The sequence below is a fragment of the Mesoplodon mirus genome, assembly GCF_964341445.2.
Source record: "Mesoplodon mirus genome assembly, chromosome: 7".
NCBI classification, from domain to species: domain Eukaryota; kingdom Metazoa; phylum Chordata; class Mammalia; order Artiodactyla; family Ziphiidae; genus Mesoplodon; species Mesoplodon mirus.
Genome location: NC_138983.1, coordinates 116,702,744 through 116,720,802, shown reverse-complemented (window position 1 = coordinate 116,720,802; position 18,059 = coordinate 116,702,744). Strand labels below are relative to the sequence as shown.

Here is an 18,059-nt window from a genome sequence, read left to right as displayed (position 1 = left end):
TTAGTTTTGTAATTTGACATGTCCAAGAAGTATGGCATTGCTATCAACTGAAATGGGAAAGACTGTAGATGTAACAGGCTTAAGAAGGAAAGCTCAGGAGTAAAGCTGTAGAGATGTTACATCTGACACATCTATCAAACAGCCATTTGAAGATGTTGAACAGGCAGTTCAATAAGCAAATTTAGAATTTAAAAGAAAGGTCTGGGGCCTCCCTGGTGGCGCAGTGGTTGAGAGTCCGCCTGCCGATGCAGGGGATACGGGTTCGTGCCCCGGTCTGGGAGGATCCCATATGCCGCGGAGCGGCTGGGCCCGTGAGCCACGGCCGCTGGGCCGGCGCGTCCGGAGCCTGTGCTCCGCAACGGGAGAGGCCACAACAGTGAGAGGCCCGCATACCGCAAAAAGAAAAAAAAAAAAAAAAAAAAAAAAGAAAGGTCTGACCAGGAAATAAAAATTTGGAAGTCATCAGAGTACAGATGGGTTTTAAAACTTGTTATCGAATGAGATCAATAAGGGAGTAAATATAAATAGAGAAGAGCCAGGCCTGAGTCCTTAGGTATCTAACATTAAGAGTAGGGGAGAAGAGTAAGAACTAGGAAAGAGAAAGCAACCGAAGAGGTGGCAAGAAAACCACGAGTGTGGCATTCTGGAAACCAACTAAACAAAGCTGATCAGGAAAGGAGGAGTAATCAACTTTAGCAAGTATTACTGATACATCATGTAAGACAGTGGTCCCCAACCTTTTTGGCACCAGGGACCGGTTTCGTGGAAGACAATTTATCCACGGGCGGTGGGGGGGAGGGGGGAGGGGCCGGTTCAAGCAGTAATGCGAGCGATGGGAAGTGATGGGCAGCGGCAGATGAAGCTTCGCTCGAAAGCCCGCCCACCACTCACCTCCTGCTATGCAGCCCAGTTCCTAACAGGCCAAGGACCGCTAACAGTCTGTGGCCAGGGGGTTGGGGACCCCTGATGTAAGACAACCACTGAAATAGCAATATGAGGGTCACTGAGATTTTGTCAATGGCAGGTTTTGTAGGGTGTCAAGACAAAAGCCAGACTGGAATAGAATTAAGGGGGGCTGGCAAGTGGGGACTGGAAAAAGTATGCACAACTCTTGACAGTTTTTGCTATAAAAGGGAGCACAGAAACAGCATGATAACTGATAGGGTGAGAGGGAATTAAAAAAAATTTTTTTTATTGGAGTATAATTGCTTTACAATGTTGTGTTATTTTCTGCTGTACAGTGAAGTGAATCAGCTATATGTATACATATATCCCCTCCCTCTTGGACCTCCCTCCCCCCATCCCACCCATCTAGATGGAATACAGTATGTTTGTATACTGATAAGTATGTTCCAAGATATAATACTGATGATGTAGGAGAAAAGAAGGAAATTGTTGGAGAATTTTAAATGCCCTGGACAGGCAAAAGGGAATGGAATCTAATGCACAGATGGAGGAACTGACTATATGCTAAGAGAAGGCAAAGTACATGGTATGTGCAGATGTGGGTATGAGGGTAGATGTGGCACCACTGTGAGAAGTTCCTTTTTGATTGCTTCAGCTTCTCAGTGATATGGAAATAAGGAAAATGCCATGGAAGATGGGGGAGGAGGTGCCAAAATTTTGAGAGAAAAGATGTGAAACAGACATCTAGGAAAGTGGAAGAATAAATGACTATGGAAGTACAGTGTAGCTGGGCTCAATTATAGTTTGTGGTCATGAATTTAAAGTGAAAATAGCATGTGTATATCTTTTTCTCCTGCAACATTCAACTGCATAGATGGCACTAAAAGGTGAAGAGGTGGATCCAGGGTTGTGGTTTTCCCCAGTGAAACAAGAGGAGCAGAGAAGTCAAAAGTGTATTCCAGGGAGAGATTATAATGATTGAACAGAGAATTTATGCTGGGTAAGGGGAAGAGAAAGGACAACGGGATGATGAAAGACAGAGACCTCTGCTTCCAACCAGGATAGAATAACAGATGCCAGATTTCTCCTCCTGCTTGAACAACTGGAAAACCAAAGGGGGGTACAGGACAGTGTTTCCTGAGAAAAGATAAACAAATGAGGTGAGCCCTACAAATGCCCAAGCATACTGCCTAGAGTTTCCAGGACTGAGCATAATCAGAGGGACCCCAAACAGCCTGGTGGTTTCACTAAGTTTAGGAGACAAGAGTTCAGAGTTTGCAGAGGCCAAGGTAATGAAAATGCGTAGCACAGAGTATCAGAAAAAAAGGGAATTGCACACACAGGGAGCTCTGGAGATATGTAGAGGACTCCCCTCAAGCCTTTGACTATTAAATATTAACCTATACATGTGAGTGAGAAAACTGTCAGAGACTGGGGAAAGAACCATTTGAAAGGAGTAGACAAAACAATCACCAGAGTCCACACAGGGCTAGTAATAGTTCACGTTCTGCCAGCCAGAGTGGAAACACTCCCTAATATGCTAGGCATCTGGCAGTCTACAGAAAGGTATTGCATCTATAATGACACCAAAGTAGCCGTACCTTCGGTGCTGTTTGGACCCACTCTAACTTTAAAAGCAAGCTTCAGAAGGACCAAACTGATTCCAAGTAACTTAACTGTGTCACAGCCAAAATATTTAAATATTTAAAGGAAATTTTAAAAATCCAGCCCCTAAAACATAAAACACACGTCTGGCATCAATCAAAAATTATCAAGCAGGCAAAGAAGCAGGAAAATATTAACTCACCATCAAGAGAAAAACCAAACAATGGAAACTGACCCAAAAATGACGTGGATGATAGTGTAGACAATGATGTTAAACTAGCTATTATGAATACACTCCACACATTTAAGAAAATAGCAGAAAGCATGAACATCACAGAAACAAAAGTTGTTTAAAAACAATTATCAGGGAGGGATAAATTAGGAGTTCGGGATCAACACATACACACTACTATAAATAAAAGAGATAATCAACAAAGACCTACTTTATAGTACAGGTAACTACACTATAACTATATTTTGTAATAACCTATAAGGGAAAAGAATCTGGAAAAGAATATATATATATGTATATGTATGTATAACTGAATCACTGTGCTGTACACCTGAAACTAAAGCAACATTGCAAATCAACCATATGTCAATAAATAAATAAATAAAATTAAAAATAAAAAGAATATCAGTGAGCTGTGAGACAACATCAAATGACCTCATCTACATATAACCGGAATCTTGGGATTCAGAGAATATTTGAAGAAATAAAGGCTAAAATGTTTCCTGATTTGGTGAAAACTATAAACCCAGAGATTTCAGACATTAAACAATGAGGCAGAATCAATGAGCTGGAGACCATAGTGGAGCTGGATGATCAGAATAAGAGCACTAGAATGAGTTAGAAAAACAGGAGAGGGTAATCAGAGTAGGATGCTTGAAACTGGAATGATAAAAAATTTCTGATTATATTTTTGCTTAATCATTCCACTGCAAGACTTTCTACTATTTCTTTCATTACCAATATACGGCATTTGGCTAATTCGGGGTTATAGAAACCAATGAATTTTGTACATGTGATAAATGTGGTACAAAAGAGCATTTCCTTTTATCTTCAAATAGTTTCCTTTACATTTCCAAGGGCAGTTCAAACATTTGAGATCTGTGAAAAAATATGAGTTCAGCTATTTATACCCTCTATTATTTAACTTCAGTATAGATCACTCCATCACTTTGATCATTTCACCTTATAACATCTGATTGCCAATTATGTGTCAGGTTCTATTCTAAATATATACCTACAAATATTAATTTATTTAACCTTTACAACTACCCTATGTGTTAGGTGACATTATTATCATTTTAGAGGTGAAAAAACTGTACACTGTAATTAGGTTAGGTTACTTCCCTAAGGTTACAAGCAGTAAGTGGCAGGGCGAGGAGTCAAATCCAAACAGTTTAGTTCTGTTAGAGCCACATTCTTAAATACTCCCTGGACCTTTCCTGGAAGAGGAATGGTAGGACTTCTAACCTATGGGCCAGATCCAGCCCTTGGCTTCACCTCATCAGGCTTATAAACTGAAGGAAAAAAAAAATCTATGATTATAAAAATTTAGTGGCAATTATCTAGAAGCCATAAGGTGGAAGCATCACTACATAAAAGACGTATTTCTCTTTAAACATAGTGGGGGAGTGGGCGGACACATTTTTCCATTGAAATGAAAAATTTCACATTCCACTTCCCTTTAAAACTTTTAGGTTTCTTTTGACCCATAAATGAGGAGTCCAAAAAAAAAAGCTTTTAGGTTTCTTTTATAGAGGTAAAAAAAATTTTTTTAACAAATTCTGACAATGCTTGTACTTTTAAAAACCCAAACAACTAATTTTAAGGAGAAAAAAATAACTACTAATGAAAGAGTTTGAACTTATTTTGGGGGTGGGATTCTTAATCATTCATTACTACACTTATTCATTCAACAAACATCTGACTACCTGCTGTACATGAAGAATTATGCTAGTCATTGGGACACATAAATGAAAGGTCCTCAAGTAATTCACTTTCCAGTATAGTATTTCTTAAATTGTGGATAATGGACATGTGCTTGTTCTGCCTGTTGGATAATACAACATGGCTCTCAGATTTCTGACTTGAATGAATGGCTGGTGGAATCACTGACCATAGAAAAAAATGCCAGGGGAATAATGCATTTGAGTTGGATGGTTTATAAGAGGTGATGCATTTTGGATGTATTGTCCAATAAAAGCAAATGTTGAAGTTATAACTCTTGGGGTTCATTTCTTTTTTCCCTGCGTTCTCCCTTCTTCTTTCTTTATTTTAAATAAGATAAAAGCTTATCTACTACTGAATTGCTTTTTACTTAATGTAAAACCCCGAGGGCTGAGGGGGAAAAAAAATCAGTGTAGGAACTTCCTTGGTGGTCCAGTGGTTAAGACTCTAAGTTCCCCATACAGGGGGCCTGGGCTCCATCCCTGGTCAGGGAACTAGATCCCACATGCATGCTGCAACTAAGAGTCCGCATGCCACAACTAAAAAGATCCCGCATGCCACAGCGAAGATCCCACGAGACACAATTAAGACCCAGTGAAGCCAAAAAAAAAAAAAAAATCAGTGTAAAGTTTCTCACAAACAATTAGGAGAGGATAAAAACGGTAAAGAAAAATGAAAAGAAAAACGGGTGAACAAAGGTTCAGCTCCCTTTCCCTGCTCTAATCAGTACAAAGAAATCAGGATCTCTTAATATAACATGTTGGTTGCCCAGACCCAAATAAAATACATTCAGCTTTACCTGAAAAATATTCCCTAGTAGAAGAATCAGTTCTAAAACAGTTTTGACAGTAAAGTCCCACAATCTCTTATTTATAGCCCTGGTGGTTGTTTCAAAGAAAAACAAACGTGCACTAGGAAGAAGGTAAATTACAGAAAAAAAATATTTTTTTGTAATATATTGGAGTGGAGGGAGGTGTTATAGGCCAGTAATGAAAGATGCTATATAGATCTTTCTAGAATATGTCATTGATTTAAAAATCTGCACATCTCCCACTGAAATTCAAAAGTGCTTTTTCAAGCAATGAATTCATCTACCACAATTCCATGTTACCTGATCCCAAGAAAGAGTAAATGTATAATTGCTTATGTGTAAATATAAAATTTGGTACTATGGGGCTTCCCTGGTGGCGCAGTGGTTGAGAGTCTGCCTGCCGATGCAGGGGACACGGGTTCCTGCCCCGGTCCGGGAAGATCCCACATGCCGCGGAGCGGCTGCGCCCCTGAGCCATGGCCGCTGAGCCTGCGCGTCCGGAGCCTGTGCTCCGCAACGGGAGAGGCCACAACAGTGAGAGGCCCGCGTACCGCAAAAATAAATAAATAAATAAATAAATTTGGTACTATGTTAAAAAATAGGAGTGCTTAAATAAACACATGAGAAACAGAAAACCCTACTGGCTTGCAAAATGTTTTAAAAGTAATAGAGTCATTTTTAAATTACTCACTTACTTTGCAACAATATAATACAAATATTGACCTATTAGTTTGCCCTGAAAATGTCCAGAAATCCCTATACTACAGGACAAAACATACCCCATCAAATTGTGGGAACAATATTACAACAATATTTTATAATGATGTCAAATGTTGCATATTTAAAAGGAAACAAAGAATGTAGTTACTATTGCTGTAGGTCTTCTTGCTACATCTTCATGATGACAAAAGTACAAAAATGTTAAAGGACAAGTTGTAAGCAAGACAAGAAATAATAATACTCACAATTGACAGCAATTATTTTTTGTCACCTGTATTCTTTCATGTCCATAACATTCTACCACGACACAAGGACTTTAGCTGTTTAAGATTTGTATTTGTTCCTTCTTTGAAGTTCCCAGTCAGGAATTCCCTGGCGGTCCAGTGGTTAGGACTCTGAGCTTCCACTGCAAGGGGCACAGGTTCAATCCCTGGTCGGGGAACTAAGATCCCGCATGCTGCTGCACAGTTCCTGGTCTATTGATTATGGATTATATCCAATGATGGCATTCTAATAACTTTCAAAGAGAAACCAATTTGTATATTTTAGGTCTTTGGTGTAAATTATGAGGTTGGCTATTTGACTGTGTGGATTCCCACAATCTCTACGAGCCACTAGTGCTCCAAGTTATGTGATTTAAAACCACGTTTGCAAACCCCAGTAAACAGAAGAACCACCAAACTACAGTATATATTTGAATACTGGCAATTCTCAATATGTTCCAGCCACACCACCCTTTTAAAGGCGTTACTCAAATATGCCAGGCTCACCACTGCACCTCAGACCTTTGCCTAGAAAGCAGATCATTTGGGTCTCAGTGTCACTGTCACCTCAGAGAGGCCTTCCCAAGCCAACCTAAGAAGAATGTCATTCCCTTTTCCTTTCTGCAGATCCAGAGCCAAGGTCTTGAGCAGGTAGGACAGTTACTTTGATTGGCTATGAGAATGAAATTTTAATTCAGACTAAACAGTACTTTTTAAAATTTTTGGCTGCACCGCTCAGCTCGCAGGATCTTAGTTCCCCAGCCAGCGATCGAACCCGAGCCCCCCGCAATGGAAGCATGGAGTCCTAACCACTGGACCTCCAGGGAATTCCCTAAACAGTACTTTTTAAAAAAACCCAGAAAACTATGGGATCTGGCTGAAATGTCATCAAATAGCAGGGAAGGAAAATTCAACAGAACATAATTGAAAGCAGTATTTAGGGGAAAAAATTATTTTCTGCTGTAAATAAGGAAGTAAAATAGTGGCACCATCTTCTGAGCACTCTTGATTATACTGTTTTCATCACAGACCTCATTACTATAAAAACTTCCCAATGTGTTAACTTATTTCTTTGGTGTTGGTATTTATGCATTAGCATATAAGCTCCAAACACTAGGGACCTTGTCTGTCTTATTCACTGCTGTATCACTGACACTTAGAATAGGATTCAGCACAGAGTGGATACTAATGTATCTGTGGAATGAACAAGCCCAGTTATACAGATCAAATATCCTTGATGTTACTCACCTCTATGTACTCCATGTATAGTGACCAACGTTTTAACCTGAGCTGTAACTTGTTTACTTGTTTACAGAGCCTATCAGGCACCAATTTACTCTATTACTATACCAAGGCAAGAGCCATGACTTTCTGGATACAACTTAGGTTCACTAGGACCCTAACAAAATACCTAATAAGAAACACCTGTCTGTCTCTCTTTGCCACCCTTCTCTGTCCACCAGATGGATGCCTAGTGTCCTCTTGAAACCCTACTGCAGTCTGAAATTCCTCTCTTCTAATCCACTGATAAATGACTGATCTCTAAAGTGTATCTTAAACTGTCACTTCCTGTTAGTAGCTTTAATTTACATATATCACCTCCAGATTATGGTAACTACCCACTCATTTATATTTTCACAGAACATGAAAGATTTTCACATTTACATTTATCACAGTTTTATAGTAAGTGATGATTTAGTCCTCTATTCCCACTCCCACCTCTAGTGATGGCCAATATACACACCCTCGAATTGGTTTTCTCCCTCGGCTGTGAGTGTCAAATGTAACCAGGTCTCTAGGACAGGCCAGTGGAGTGAAGGAAGGTGGCCCTAAGGATCACATTCCTCTTAGATGTCCATTCAAAAGGGCAATTTCCATCAACCCAATGAAAAGTTAGGTTCTAAATAAGGCTCTCATTTATGTTTAAATAGACATTAAAAAGAATTATCCACTTGTGTATCTTAACCACATTCACCGACACTATTCAAATCTTGGTATCACATCCATATTCTTTGCCAAGCACGTTCTACCAAATTTTCCCCTAATCATCACCTACAAAAAGTCCAGCCAGTCTCCAAAATCCAGCTCCAATGCTTTCTCCATAAAACTTTCCTTGATCATCCCACCAGAAGTGATCTCCTATGTCTATGAGGGGCCAATACAACACATGGTAGCACTCCTAAAGTTCTTGCCTTAAAACAAATCATTAGTACTTTATCTCCTTTAGTATCTGGTTAATTCCCAAAGAGCATGGACATTGTTCTGCATTATCTTTGCATCCTAGTGCCTTGCACATGTGTCTATAAAATTATTTAAATAAAAAATAAATTCTACAAACACTTTGAACCACTCCTTCGTATTTCCATTTTCTTTCCTCTCAAAGGGTAAAAAAAGTTTCCACTGAAAAAAGTAGTGTCCTTCATATTTCAGTTTTAAGTTTGGATTGCCTTGTGGGTTGGTTTTATACCTCTACTCCCCTCTCTCCCCCTCTCTAGATCTACTTAGAAGGGAATAAAGGCAGAAAATTCCTCCCTTTAACCAATCAACACTCATTTACTGAGCATCTACAATGCATGCACTAGACTTCTCTTTTCAAACAACTATCACTCATTTATGGAGCACCTACCATGAGTAATCACTGCACTAAATGGTTAAAGCATCAACGGATTATAAAGTCCCTAAACTAATACTGCTTACAATCTAGAAAGGGAGTTAGATATATATGTAAACATATCCTGTAACTAATACAGAAGGCAAAATGTTAAGTGCTAGAAGAGATTGATGCAGTACTATGCCTGTGCAGAGTAAGCAACAATTAAATTCCAAATGAGAGCACTAAAAAGAAAGGAGGGGGACTTCCCTGGTAGTTCAGCAGTTAAGACTCTGCGCTCCCAATGCAGGGTGCCCAGGTTCAATCTCTGCTCAGGGAACTAGATCCCGCATGCTGACACTAAAGATCTCGCACACGGCAATGGAGATTCTGCATGCTGCAACTAAGACCCGGCACAGCCAAATAAATAAATACATTAAAAAAAAAAAAAAAGACGAAGAAAGGAGGTATCTAGGCTGGGTCTTGATGACTAAATAGGATTTTGACAGGCTAATACTGAGGGGGGGATTCCTGACAGGAGAAACAGCAAACAGAGACTTCCCTGGTGGCCCAGTGATAAAGAATCTGTCTTCCAATGCAGGGGACATGGGTTCGATACCTGGTCGGGGAACTAAGATCACACATGCCACAGGGCGACTAAGCCCGCACACCACAACTACTGAGTTCGCACAAGAGAGCTTGAGTGCCACAACTACAGAGCCTACGTGCCCTGGAGCCCATGCACCACAACTAGAGAGAGAAAACCGACACACAGCAACTAGAGAAAAGCCCGCGTGCCCATAAATAAATATTAAAAAAAAAAACAAAACAGGAAACATAAAAAGTCTTGAAGACTCTGGTATGCAGTAAATCAAGAAGTAACCAGCCAGGTAGAGGGAGGGGTAAGGGTGTGTGTGTGTGTGTGTGTGTGTGTATGTGTGTGCGAGAGACACAGAGAGAGAGAGAGAGAGAGAGAGAGAGAGAGAGAGAGAGAGAGAGAGAGAGAGAGAGAGAGGAGGGTGGGGGGAAAGGGAGGAGAAAGGTATTAGGGAGAAGACCCAGCTAGAAAGATCTCAAAGAACTTGAACTATCAAAGATATATGAGCGGGACTTCCCTGGTGGCACAGTGGATAAGAATCCACTCCCAATGCAGGGGGCCCAGGTTCGATCCCTGGTCAGGGAACTAGATCCCACATGCATGTCGCAACTAAGGAGCCCACGTGCTGCAACTAAAGAGCCGGCAAGCTGCAACTAAGGAGCCCTGGAGCAGCAACTAAGGAGCGAGCCTCCTTGCCACAACTTAGACCCGGTGCAACCAAATAAATAAATAAATTTTTTTTTTTAAATGAGCTGTAAAGTGATATGGTCAGCACTGTGTTTTGGTCTAGTCCTCAGATCAGATTTAAGAGATAAAAATAGTGAAATTATGGGAGTTAAGACTGACCCAGAAAAAAAAAAGTACAAAGACAGAAAAAGGATGAAGATTAAATCCTGAGAAATAATTATACTGGGGAGGAGAGGTGAAAAACACATGAGATTTGAGAGATAGGAAACCAAGGAGAGAATGGCATAAAACCAAAAGGGAAGCATTAAGTAGCAAGCAAGCAACAATATCAGAATAGAGGATGAATGTATCCGGGGAGAATCTCCTTTGGCAATCAGGAGGTTGCTAGTGATCTTGAGACTGACAGTTTTAATATAATTGGGTGGGGGTACGGGGAGAGCCAAGTCATAATAAATTAAGGAAAAAGGTGAAGAATTATAAAAGAAGCAATTGGGGGCTGCTTTTCTAAGAACCATGACAGTGAATGGAAAGAGAAAAGGGCAGAGGTTTGAAACCAAAGCAGAGTACAGGTTAAGTTTATATGAGGGGGATAGGTGAACTTTCTTATCCTCATAGAAGTGAGAATAAAGGAGACTGAAACAAAGTAACAGGGGACATGCTGCTAAGTCCTGGGGGGACAAAAGAAGGCTGAACAAGAACAAGTGGAAGCAGGCAATATAGCAGGTGCCTTGGAAAAGAGGAGAATATAGGGGAAACTAGAAAGGGTTGTGGTATTATTGACCAAGAAAGTTAAGGGCATTCAAATAGCTGGATAAAGTAATGTGCTAAGAATTAAACAGGGTTAGGCTTAACAAAATAAGATTTCAACAACAGCTATTTGGAATAGGATAATCACTTGGAAATGAAGAAAATGTGCACTGAAGGCCTAGATGGTAACGGCAAAAGTAAAGGAACGAGAAGAATTATATGTTAAAACAGCAAAATTAAAGTAGTAATACTGAAAGGTTTTGGGAGATATAAACCCCCAAGCAACTGATAATTGTATATGTCAAATTGTATAATACAAATATTTGTATATCCAAAAGATTTCCAAAACCCAGCAGTAGCCCACTTACTTTAGTAAATATAATTATTATTACAATCAGATTCCAATATGAAATAAGTAGCTGGTTTTTATCGCATTGTGTTCTGATTTTCAAGTTTCATGGCAAAGTTCTGAACCTTGTTACCTTTCATAAACATATTAGCTATCTCTTCGAACTCTTCATCCACAAATTCAATAAACTTCACTCCAACCAGGTTACTGGTACACTGGAAGAGGACATATTTTTTCAGCAGGACACTAAAGGCCTCCCTTCAGGGTTGATGATTTATTACTCATCATTCTTCAGGTACAGCTGTTTAGCTGAAAATCAAATTCTAACTGTATTCTCATCTAGCCCACATCCCTCCATTTTGACCATAAGACATGATAATTCTGTCAAATATGCTCTGATGAAATCTAACCACGCAATGTCTAAGGCATTTGTCTAATGAACTAACTTATTAATCCTGTCAAAAAAGGAAATGAGGCTAAGTTGGCCACTCCCCAGCCGGCTCTATCTCTATTCAAGGAACTACCAGACTTGAATTTATTTATTTATTTATTTATTTAAATTGAAGTACAGTTGATTTACAATGTTGTGTTCATTTCTACTGTACAGCAAAGTGCTTCAGTTCTCTCTCTCTCTATATATATATACACACACACATACACACACACATACACACACATTCTTTTTCATATTCTTTTCCATTATGGTTTATCACAGGATATTGAATAGTTTCCTGTTCTATATAATAGTAGCACCTTGTTGTTTATCCATTCTCTATATACTAGTTTGCATCTGCTAACCCCAAACTCCCACTCCATTCCTCTCCCACACCCTCCTTCAGACTTGAATTTAAATGATCCTATGAATTCTGTTAGGATCTTACTGCATTTCTCCAAGAAGACAAACTTCCCCACTTTTTAATTAAGTACTTCTAAATGTATAAACACAAGGCAATTCCCCTCCAGCCTCCCACCCCCGCAATGAGGAGAGAAAAAAGAAAAAAAAAAAAAGGTTTTCTGGCCACCTTGAATACATAAACTTTTGGTGATACAGATAAAAGAATCAAATGTCTACTTATAATATCCATTTCATTATGTTAGTTGTACATATTTAAAATCACATACTATATAAAATATTTAGAAATTCTTTTTCCCCCTTTTCAACATTTCATTAAATAATTTTGTTGAAAATTTTCCAGTGTATCTTTGGCATCTCTTCATGTTCACTAAAGAGACTGAGTCTTTTACCAGTTTGTCAAAGCATTATCACTTTCCTTTCATTTATAAAAGTTATTTGAGTTACAGAACTGTTTGAATTACGATCTTTTTAACCTAAGTCCTAAGTGCCGATTTCTAGACATTCAGGGAGTTTTTTCATTCTATAGGTAGGTGTGTGCTATAGATGTCGATTCACAATCTCTACAAGGTAACCACTTACTAGTATTGACTGAAGTAGCTTCAGACTTATATCTCCTCCAAACAATCCTTTGTAAGGCTTTGTATGGAGTAGAATAAAGTGACTCGCTCTTTTCTGAGAGAGAAATCAGGGAGGAAAAAAGACCTTGCTTTATATCCAGGTAATCAACAAGGCAAAAATTCACAAAGAATAAGGAATTCAATTACTTCTTAAACACATTTCAATTAATAACATACACTACTGCTTATGTAAATACACGGATGCATTAACAGGAGTCTTTCTGAATTAACAAGTTAAAGTTTTCTTTCTGAATTAACACATTAGAGCTTTGCTATACTGTTATAAAAGAAGAGTAGAAAATGGGTTACTCAATTCCCATTCATTTGTTTTCTTAGAGAAGCAGCAGAAATAGTAACTCTAGCACTTTATGTGTATTGGGTACTAATTAAGTTCCAGTCACTGTTTTAAGATTTTACATATATTAACTCAATCTTCACAATGCTCCTATGAAATAGGTGCTATTGATAATGCCACTGTATTGATGAAGAAGCTCAGGCACGGAGAGGTTTAGAAACTTGCCCAAAGTCATACAGCTTCTAAGTGGCAGAAGTTCAGTCTAGTTCGAGGTCCCTCCCCCTTTTAAAAGATATACTGCCTCTTAAATTAGTAAAATTAGGTCTACATTTTAGGAGACAGTCCCATGTATTAAACAGTTAACAGTGTAGTAGTCTAAAGAAGATATGAGTGAGGTTACAGTAAATTTTAATATATTTTCTGTTCTATTATTTTCTATTATCGATCCACACTGTCTGAAGGCCTAATGATGGGTTTGAGGGAGGAGTAGTTCATCCTTTGTATTTATGTTCCCTGAGCTAATCACTACCCCCATTTCAGTCACTACTTTTAAGACAAAAGGTTCCTATTACAAAGACAGCATAGCAGAAACTAGTGCCATGTCTTCCTCCTTCTCCTCCAAACTTTTTAACTGATGGTAGAGAATCTGCCTCTCTGGGCCTACATCCCCCTTGCTATCCCAAATACATAAAACTAAGTTTAACCGTTTTCTTTGATAAGGCAACTATCCTAACCCATAAAACGAGGGTAGTGCTTCCACAGTAATCATCTGGTTGTGTGCTGTAATGGGGTTGAGGAACAGTTTCCTAAGGAAAACAGGGTAAAATATGAACTTAAGAAAGGGAGAATAGGAGGGAAGGAGTAGCATGCAGATAAGGGAGGGAGTGGGGTGACAGGCACTGCTGTCTGACTTGTAGTTTCATGCAGGCAGAATGAGACCAGAAATTGAGCAGGTGGGGGTCCAGTCATTAAAACCTGTTAGGGAACATTTTCTCGGATTTTCCTTTTATGCGCCTTAGGCTCTCATTTCAGAAGAAACTGAGACCCCAAGAATACTAACTGCCCTATCCTTCAGGACCCGGCAACACCCTTCTCCTGCGGCCCCAGGCCAGAGCTGCTCCCTTGAAAGCACTGCTTCCCTCCAGCCCTCGGCAGGGCCTTTCACACACCGGTCAACCGGCAAGAGGCACAACCAGGGCCTCTCCACCCCAAGGCCGGAGACCCGCGTTCCGGTCCTCGGCGGCAGCCTCCCTGGCTTCCTTTCCGGTAGGCAACCCCTGAACACTCCCACATTTTGCCGCTGAACCTGGGCCGAGCCATTCCCTAAGAGCTGAACCCAGCGCCCCCGGGGTAAATACCAAGCTGAACTGAGGGTCTTACCTTTAACAGATTAGACGTCGCCATGTTCCTTCAACTTAGACTCTCGCGAGACGGCGCGAGATTTCGTGGCGCTCCTTGCCAGGCCACAGCTGCAGGCCGGAGTTTCCACCTGGGCTGACGGGGCCACCGGCCCGCAATGGAGATGTGGGGGGAGGCGGGGCGGCGTGCCAACAGCGGTGACCTCGTCCCAGGCACCTGGAGCTTCCTCACTTTTCCCCCCTACATGGTCACCGAAGCCTCCCCAGACGAAAGAGCTCATGCAAACGCTCAGGAAGATAGCAAAGGCGAATGGTGAGAAGGTAACGGGAGCCGACCTGAATTGGAAGAGGAAGCATCGACTTCGCGAGCCTCCCCACTCCTTCGGATTAGCCTTTGTGGTTGCACCCGCAGAGGCGACCGGCAACGAACTTAGCCCGGTTTGGGCCCTGCAGCTCTGGTTCGGTGGCCGAGTCACGTGATGCGACGGGCGGGGCCGCGCTAGGGAGCGAGCGTGGGAGCCTGAAAGCCTCGTGGGCCGGGAGGCTGCGGAGAGTGCGAAAGCACGCCCTCTGCTGGCGGGACTAGACGTATTCCCTCAACCCCCGCCTCGGGGATTCCCGAATGAAATGCTTGTAATAGCTGTCTTCAAGAAGAAAGGGCACATAGAAGGCACCCACTAAATATTTGTTTGCATGAATGAATGAATGCATGCACGAAAGTGTTAACTATTAATATTTCTACTCAAGAGTGCCTGGCAGTGAAATAACCTATAAGAGGTTGTTCAGGTAATGAATATAAATCTTGGATTACCTGAAGGCACATTATCCTAGAATATCCTAAGCCATAAACCCCTAAGCTTTATCCCTTCAGACCTCAAACCACTGGGAGAAGAAAGAGAATATATTCTATATATAGAACCTATATAGATACAGAATATATCTAGTATTATACACGTTTCCAAACTGTGTTCATTGACACATAATATGTTAGAAATAAATAAGAGAAGTACAGAAATAAATAAGAGCTATAGGGTAAAATAAAGCAGGGAAAGGTAATGAAGTTTGCAGGGGGGTTTTTTTGTTTTTTGTTTTTTTGGCTGCATTGGCTCTTCGTTGCTGCGCACGGTCTTTCTCTAGTTGCGGCGAGCAGGGACTACTTTTCACTGCGGTGCGCGGGCTTCTCATTGCAGTGGCTCCTCTTGTTGCAGAGCACACGCTCTAGGCACGCGGGCTTCAGTAGTTGTAGCACGTGGGCTCAGTAGTTGTGGCTCGAGGGCTATAGAGCACAGGCTCAGTAGTTGTGGCACACGGGCTTAGTTGCTCCAAGGCATGTGGGATCTTCCCGGACCAGGAATCGAACCATGTCCGTTGCAATGGCAGGCGGATTCTTAACCACTGCGCCACTAGGGAAGTCCCTAGTTTGCAGTTTTAAATAGAGGGATCCAAGTTGATCTCACTGAGAAGATGGCATTTGAGCAAAATGACTTGAAAGAGATGAAGGAGAAGGCCAGGACATATGCAGGAGAAGAGCATTCCAAATCGGGGGAAACACAGGTGGCAAGTTGCCCAGAGTGTCAGAGGAACAGTAAGAAGGTTGGTATGTGCAGAGCAGAGATAGTAAGAGCATAAGGGCTTATAGGGCCTCGTGGACCACAGTAAAGACAGGCTTTTATTCTGAGTGAGATGGGCAATCATTGCAGGCTTGTCATTGCAGGCTTGTGAAGAGGGGAGTGGTATGATCAAACTCCCATTCCAACATGATCATTCTGACTACTGTGTAGTGAATAGAAGGAGAAGGGTAATTTAGAAAACTTTTGTATTGTCTCATTAAATCAGCACAATCATGCCACCTAGTTACCCCACATTTTACAGTGATTTATTAGAGAGTAATCTAGGCATGATTAAACAATGACTACGTGGTAGAACAAGGATTCAGAGCCACTAGGCCTGTAATGTCCTGCCAGAATGTCAACATAGGGATGACTCTTAGAGGTCATCTTTGTTCTACAGATGGGAAAATGGAGGCTTCTCTCTGGTCAAGGTCACAGCTGGGTCAGAGAAAAGGCCTAGTCCGGAATAAACTTTATATAATTATGGTTCCCTTTTCCAGTGAAACTGGGTTGTCTTCAACCCTAGTCCAACTCTACTGCTTAATTTAAAGTGTAAGTTGATTGAATTATAACCAACTTTATGTACCATAAAAAAAAGTTAGGTGACAAACTGTGATATAACAATTGAATTAATTCATAAATTAATGACCCTGCTTAAAGAATCCAATTAAGTATTTAATACTTGTTTGAATACCTATTATGTACTAGGCACTGGAAATATAGGATTAAATATGACAGACAAGACCTCTGCCCTCTTAGAGTTTACAGTCTAATAAGGGAGCTAGATATTAAGCATAGTTATACAAACCAAATGTTGCTTAATTGGAGTTGTGGTAAATACTGCAACGGTAAAATACAACGTGCAGTTCAGAGCATATGGTTTGGAGGGGACTACTATCCTATGACAGTACTATTCCTATGATCACGCTCTGAACTTATGATTACTTTTGAAAACAGTTTCAAATATCCCACTGTCTAACAAGACATTCCTTTCTCCCAACTCGCTTGTTCTGGAAACACCACGGCTACAAAAGTCTGATCTCAAATGAGTTCTTCTTTCCATTTACCCCACCACTTCCTTGTTACCTATCATCCCCCCCTGTTTTCACTTTCTTCCTCATCCAGTTTAGAGTCTATAAACCATCATTATTAAAATGTTTAAATATTTTAAATGCTTAAATATTTAATTTATTTAAAGATAGAGAACAAGCACATAATATAAAATTCAGAAGGTGCTAAAAGGAATACAGTTAAGAGTAAGCCTCCTTCCTCTTCCTGGGGTAATTTAATGTTCTGTATTGTAGTAGGTATTTGGGTTATTCAGGTATATGCATTTGTCAGAACTCAGCCAGTGTACCCTTAAGATTTTTGCATCTCATTCAAAAGAAAAAAGAGTAAACAAAATTTGAGTTTAGTTAATGATATTCATGCTGAAGTATTCAGGGATAACTTATGTTTACTATTTGCTTTGAAATGTATCCAAAAAAAGGATGGATTTTTTAAAATATTTATTTATTTATTTGGCTGAGCCGGGTCTTAGTTGCAGCACGCAGGATCTTTAGTTGTGGCATGCAGGCTAGAGCTTTAGTTGTGGCATGCAAGATCTTTAGATGTGGCATGCAGGCTAGTTCCCTGACCAGGGATTGAACCTGAGCCCCCTGCACTGGGAATGTGGAGTCTTAACGGCTGGACCACCAGGGAGGTCCTAATAAGATGGATTGTTGATTGCATAGAAAGGGGACAAAGCAAGTATAGCAAAAATGTTAATGACAGAATCTGGGGGTGGGTTTACTAGTGTTCTCTATGTAAAATCTTTCAGCTTGTCTATATGTTTGAAATTTTTCATAAAGAAGTGTTGTGGGAAATTTATTTTAATAGGCCCCCTTCCTCCATAGTCCCTCAGGCATCCATTCTCCCTTACTCAGAGACAACCACAATTATAATAAATTTCTTGTGAATTAAATTAAAAAATTAAAAAAAATACTCTTTAACATCTTTTTTTCCCCACTCAGCTGTATGATATAAATCTCTGAAAAATATGTTTGTGCTTATTTTTTTCACACTTCGTTATAGAAATCCAAACAAGACTA

At 40.3% G+C, this 18,059-nt stretch overlaps 1 protein-coding gene across 1 annotated transcript in view; it reads right to left on the bottom strand.

The window, feature by feature from the left end:
• The window catches only part of CUL5 (cullin 5), a 99,987-nt gene extending 85,173 nt beyond the window's left edge, over positions 1–14,814 (bottom strand). Inside the window, exon 1 of the mRNA XM_082626594.1 lies at positions 14,382–14,814. Coding sequence (XP_082482720.1) covers positions 14,382–14,405 — 24 coding nt within the window. The 5' untranslated portion in view covers positions 14,406–14,814. The remainder of the gene's footprint in view (positions 1–14,381) is intronic.
• Positions 14,815–18,059: the final 3,245 nt, after the last annotated feature.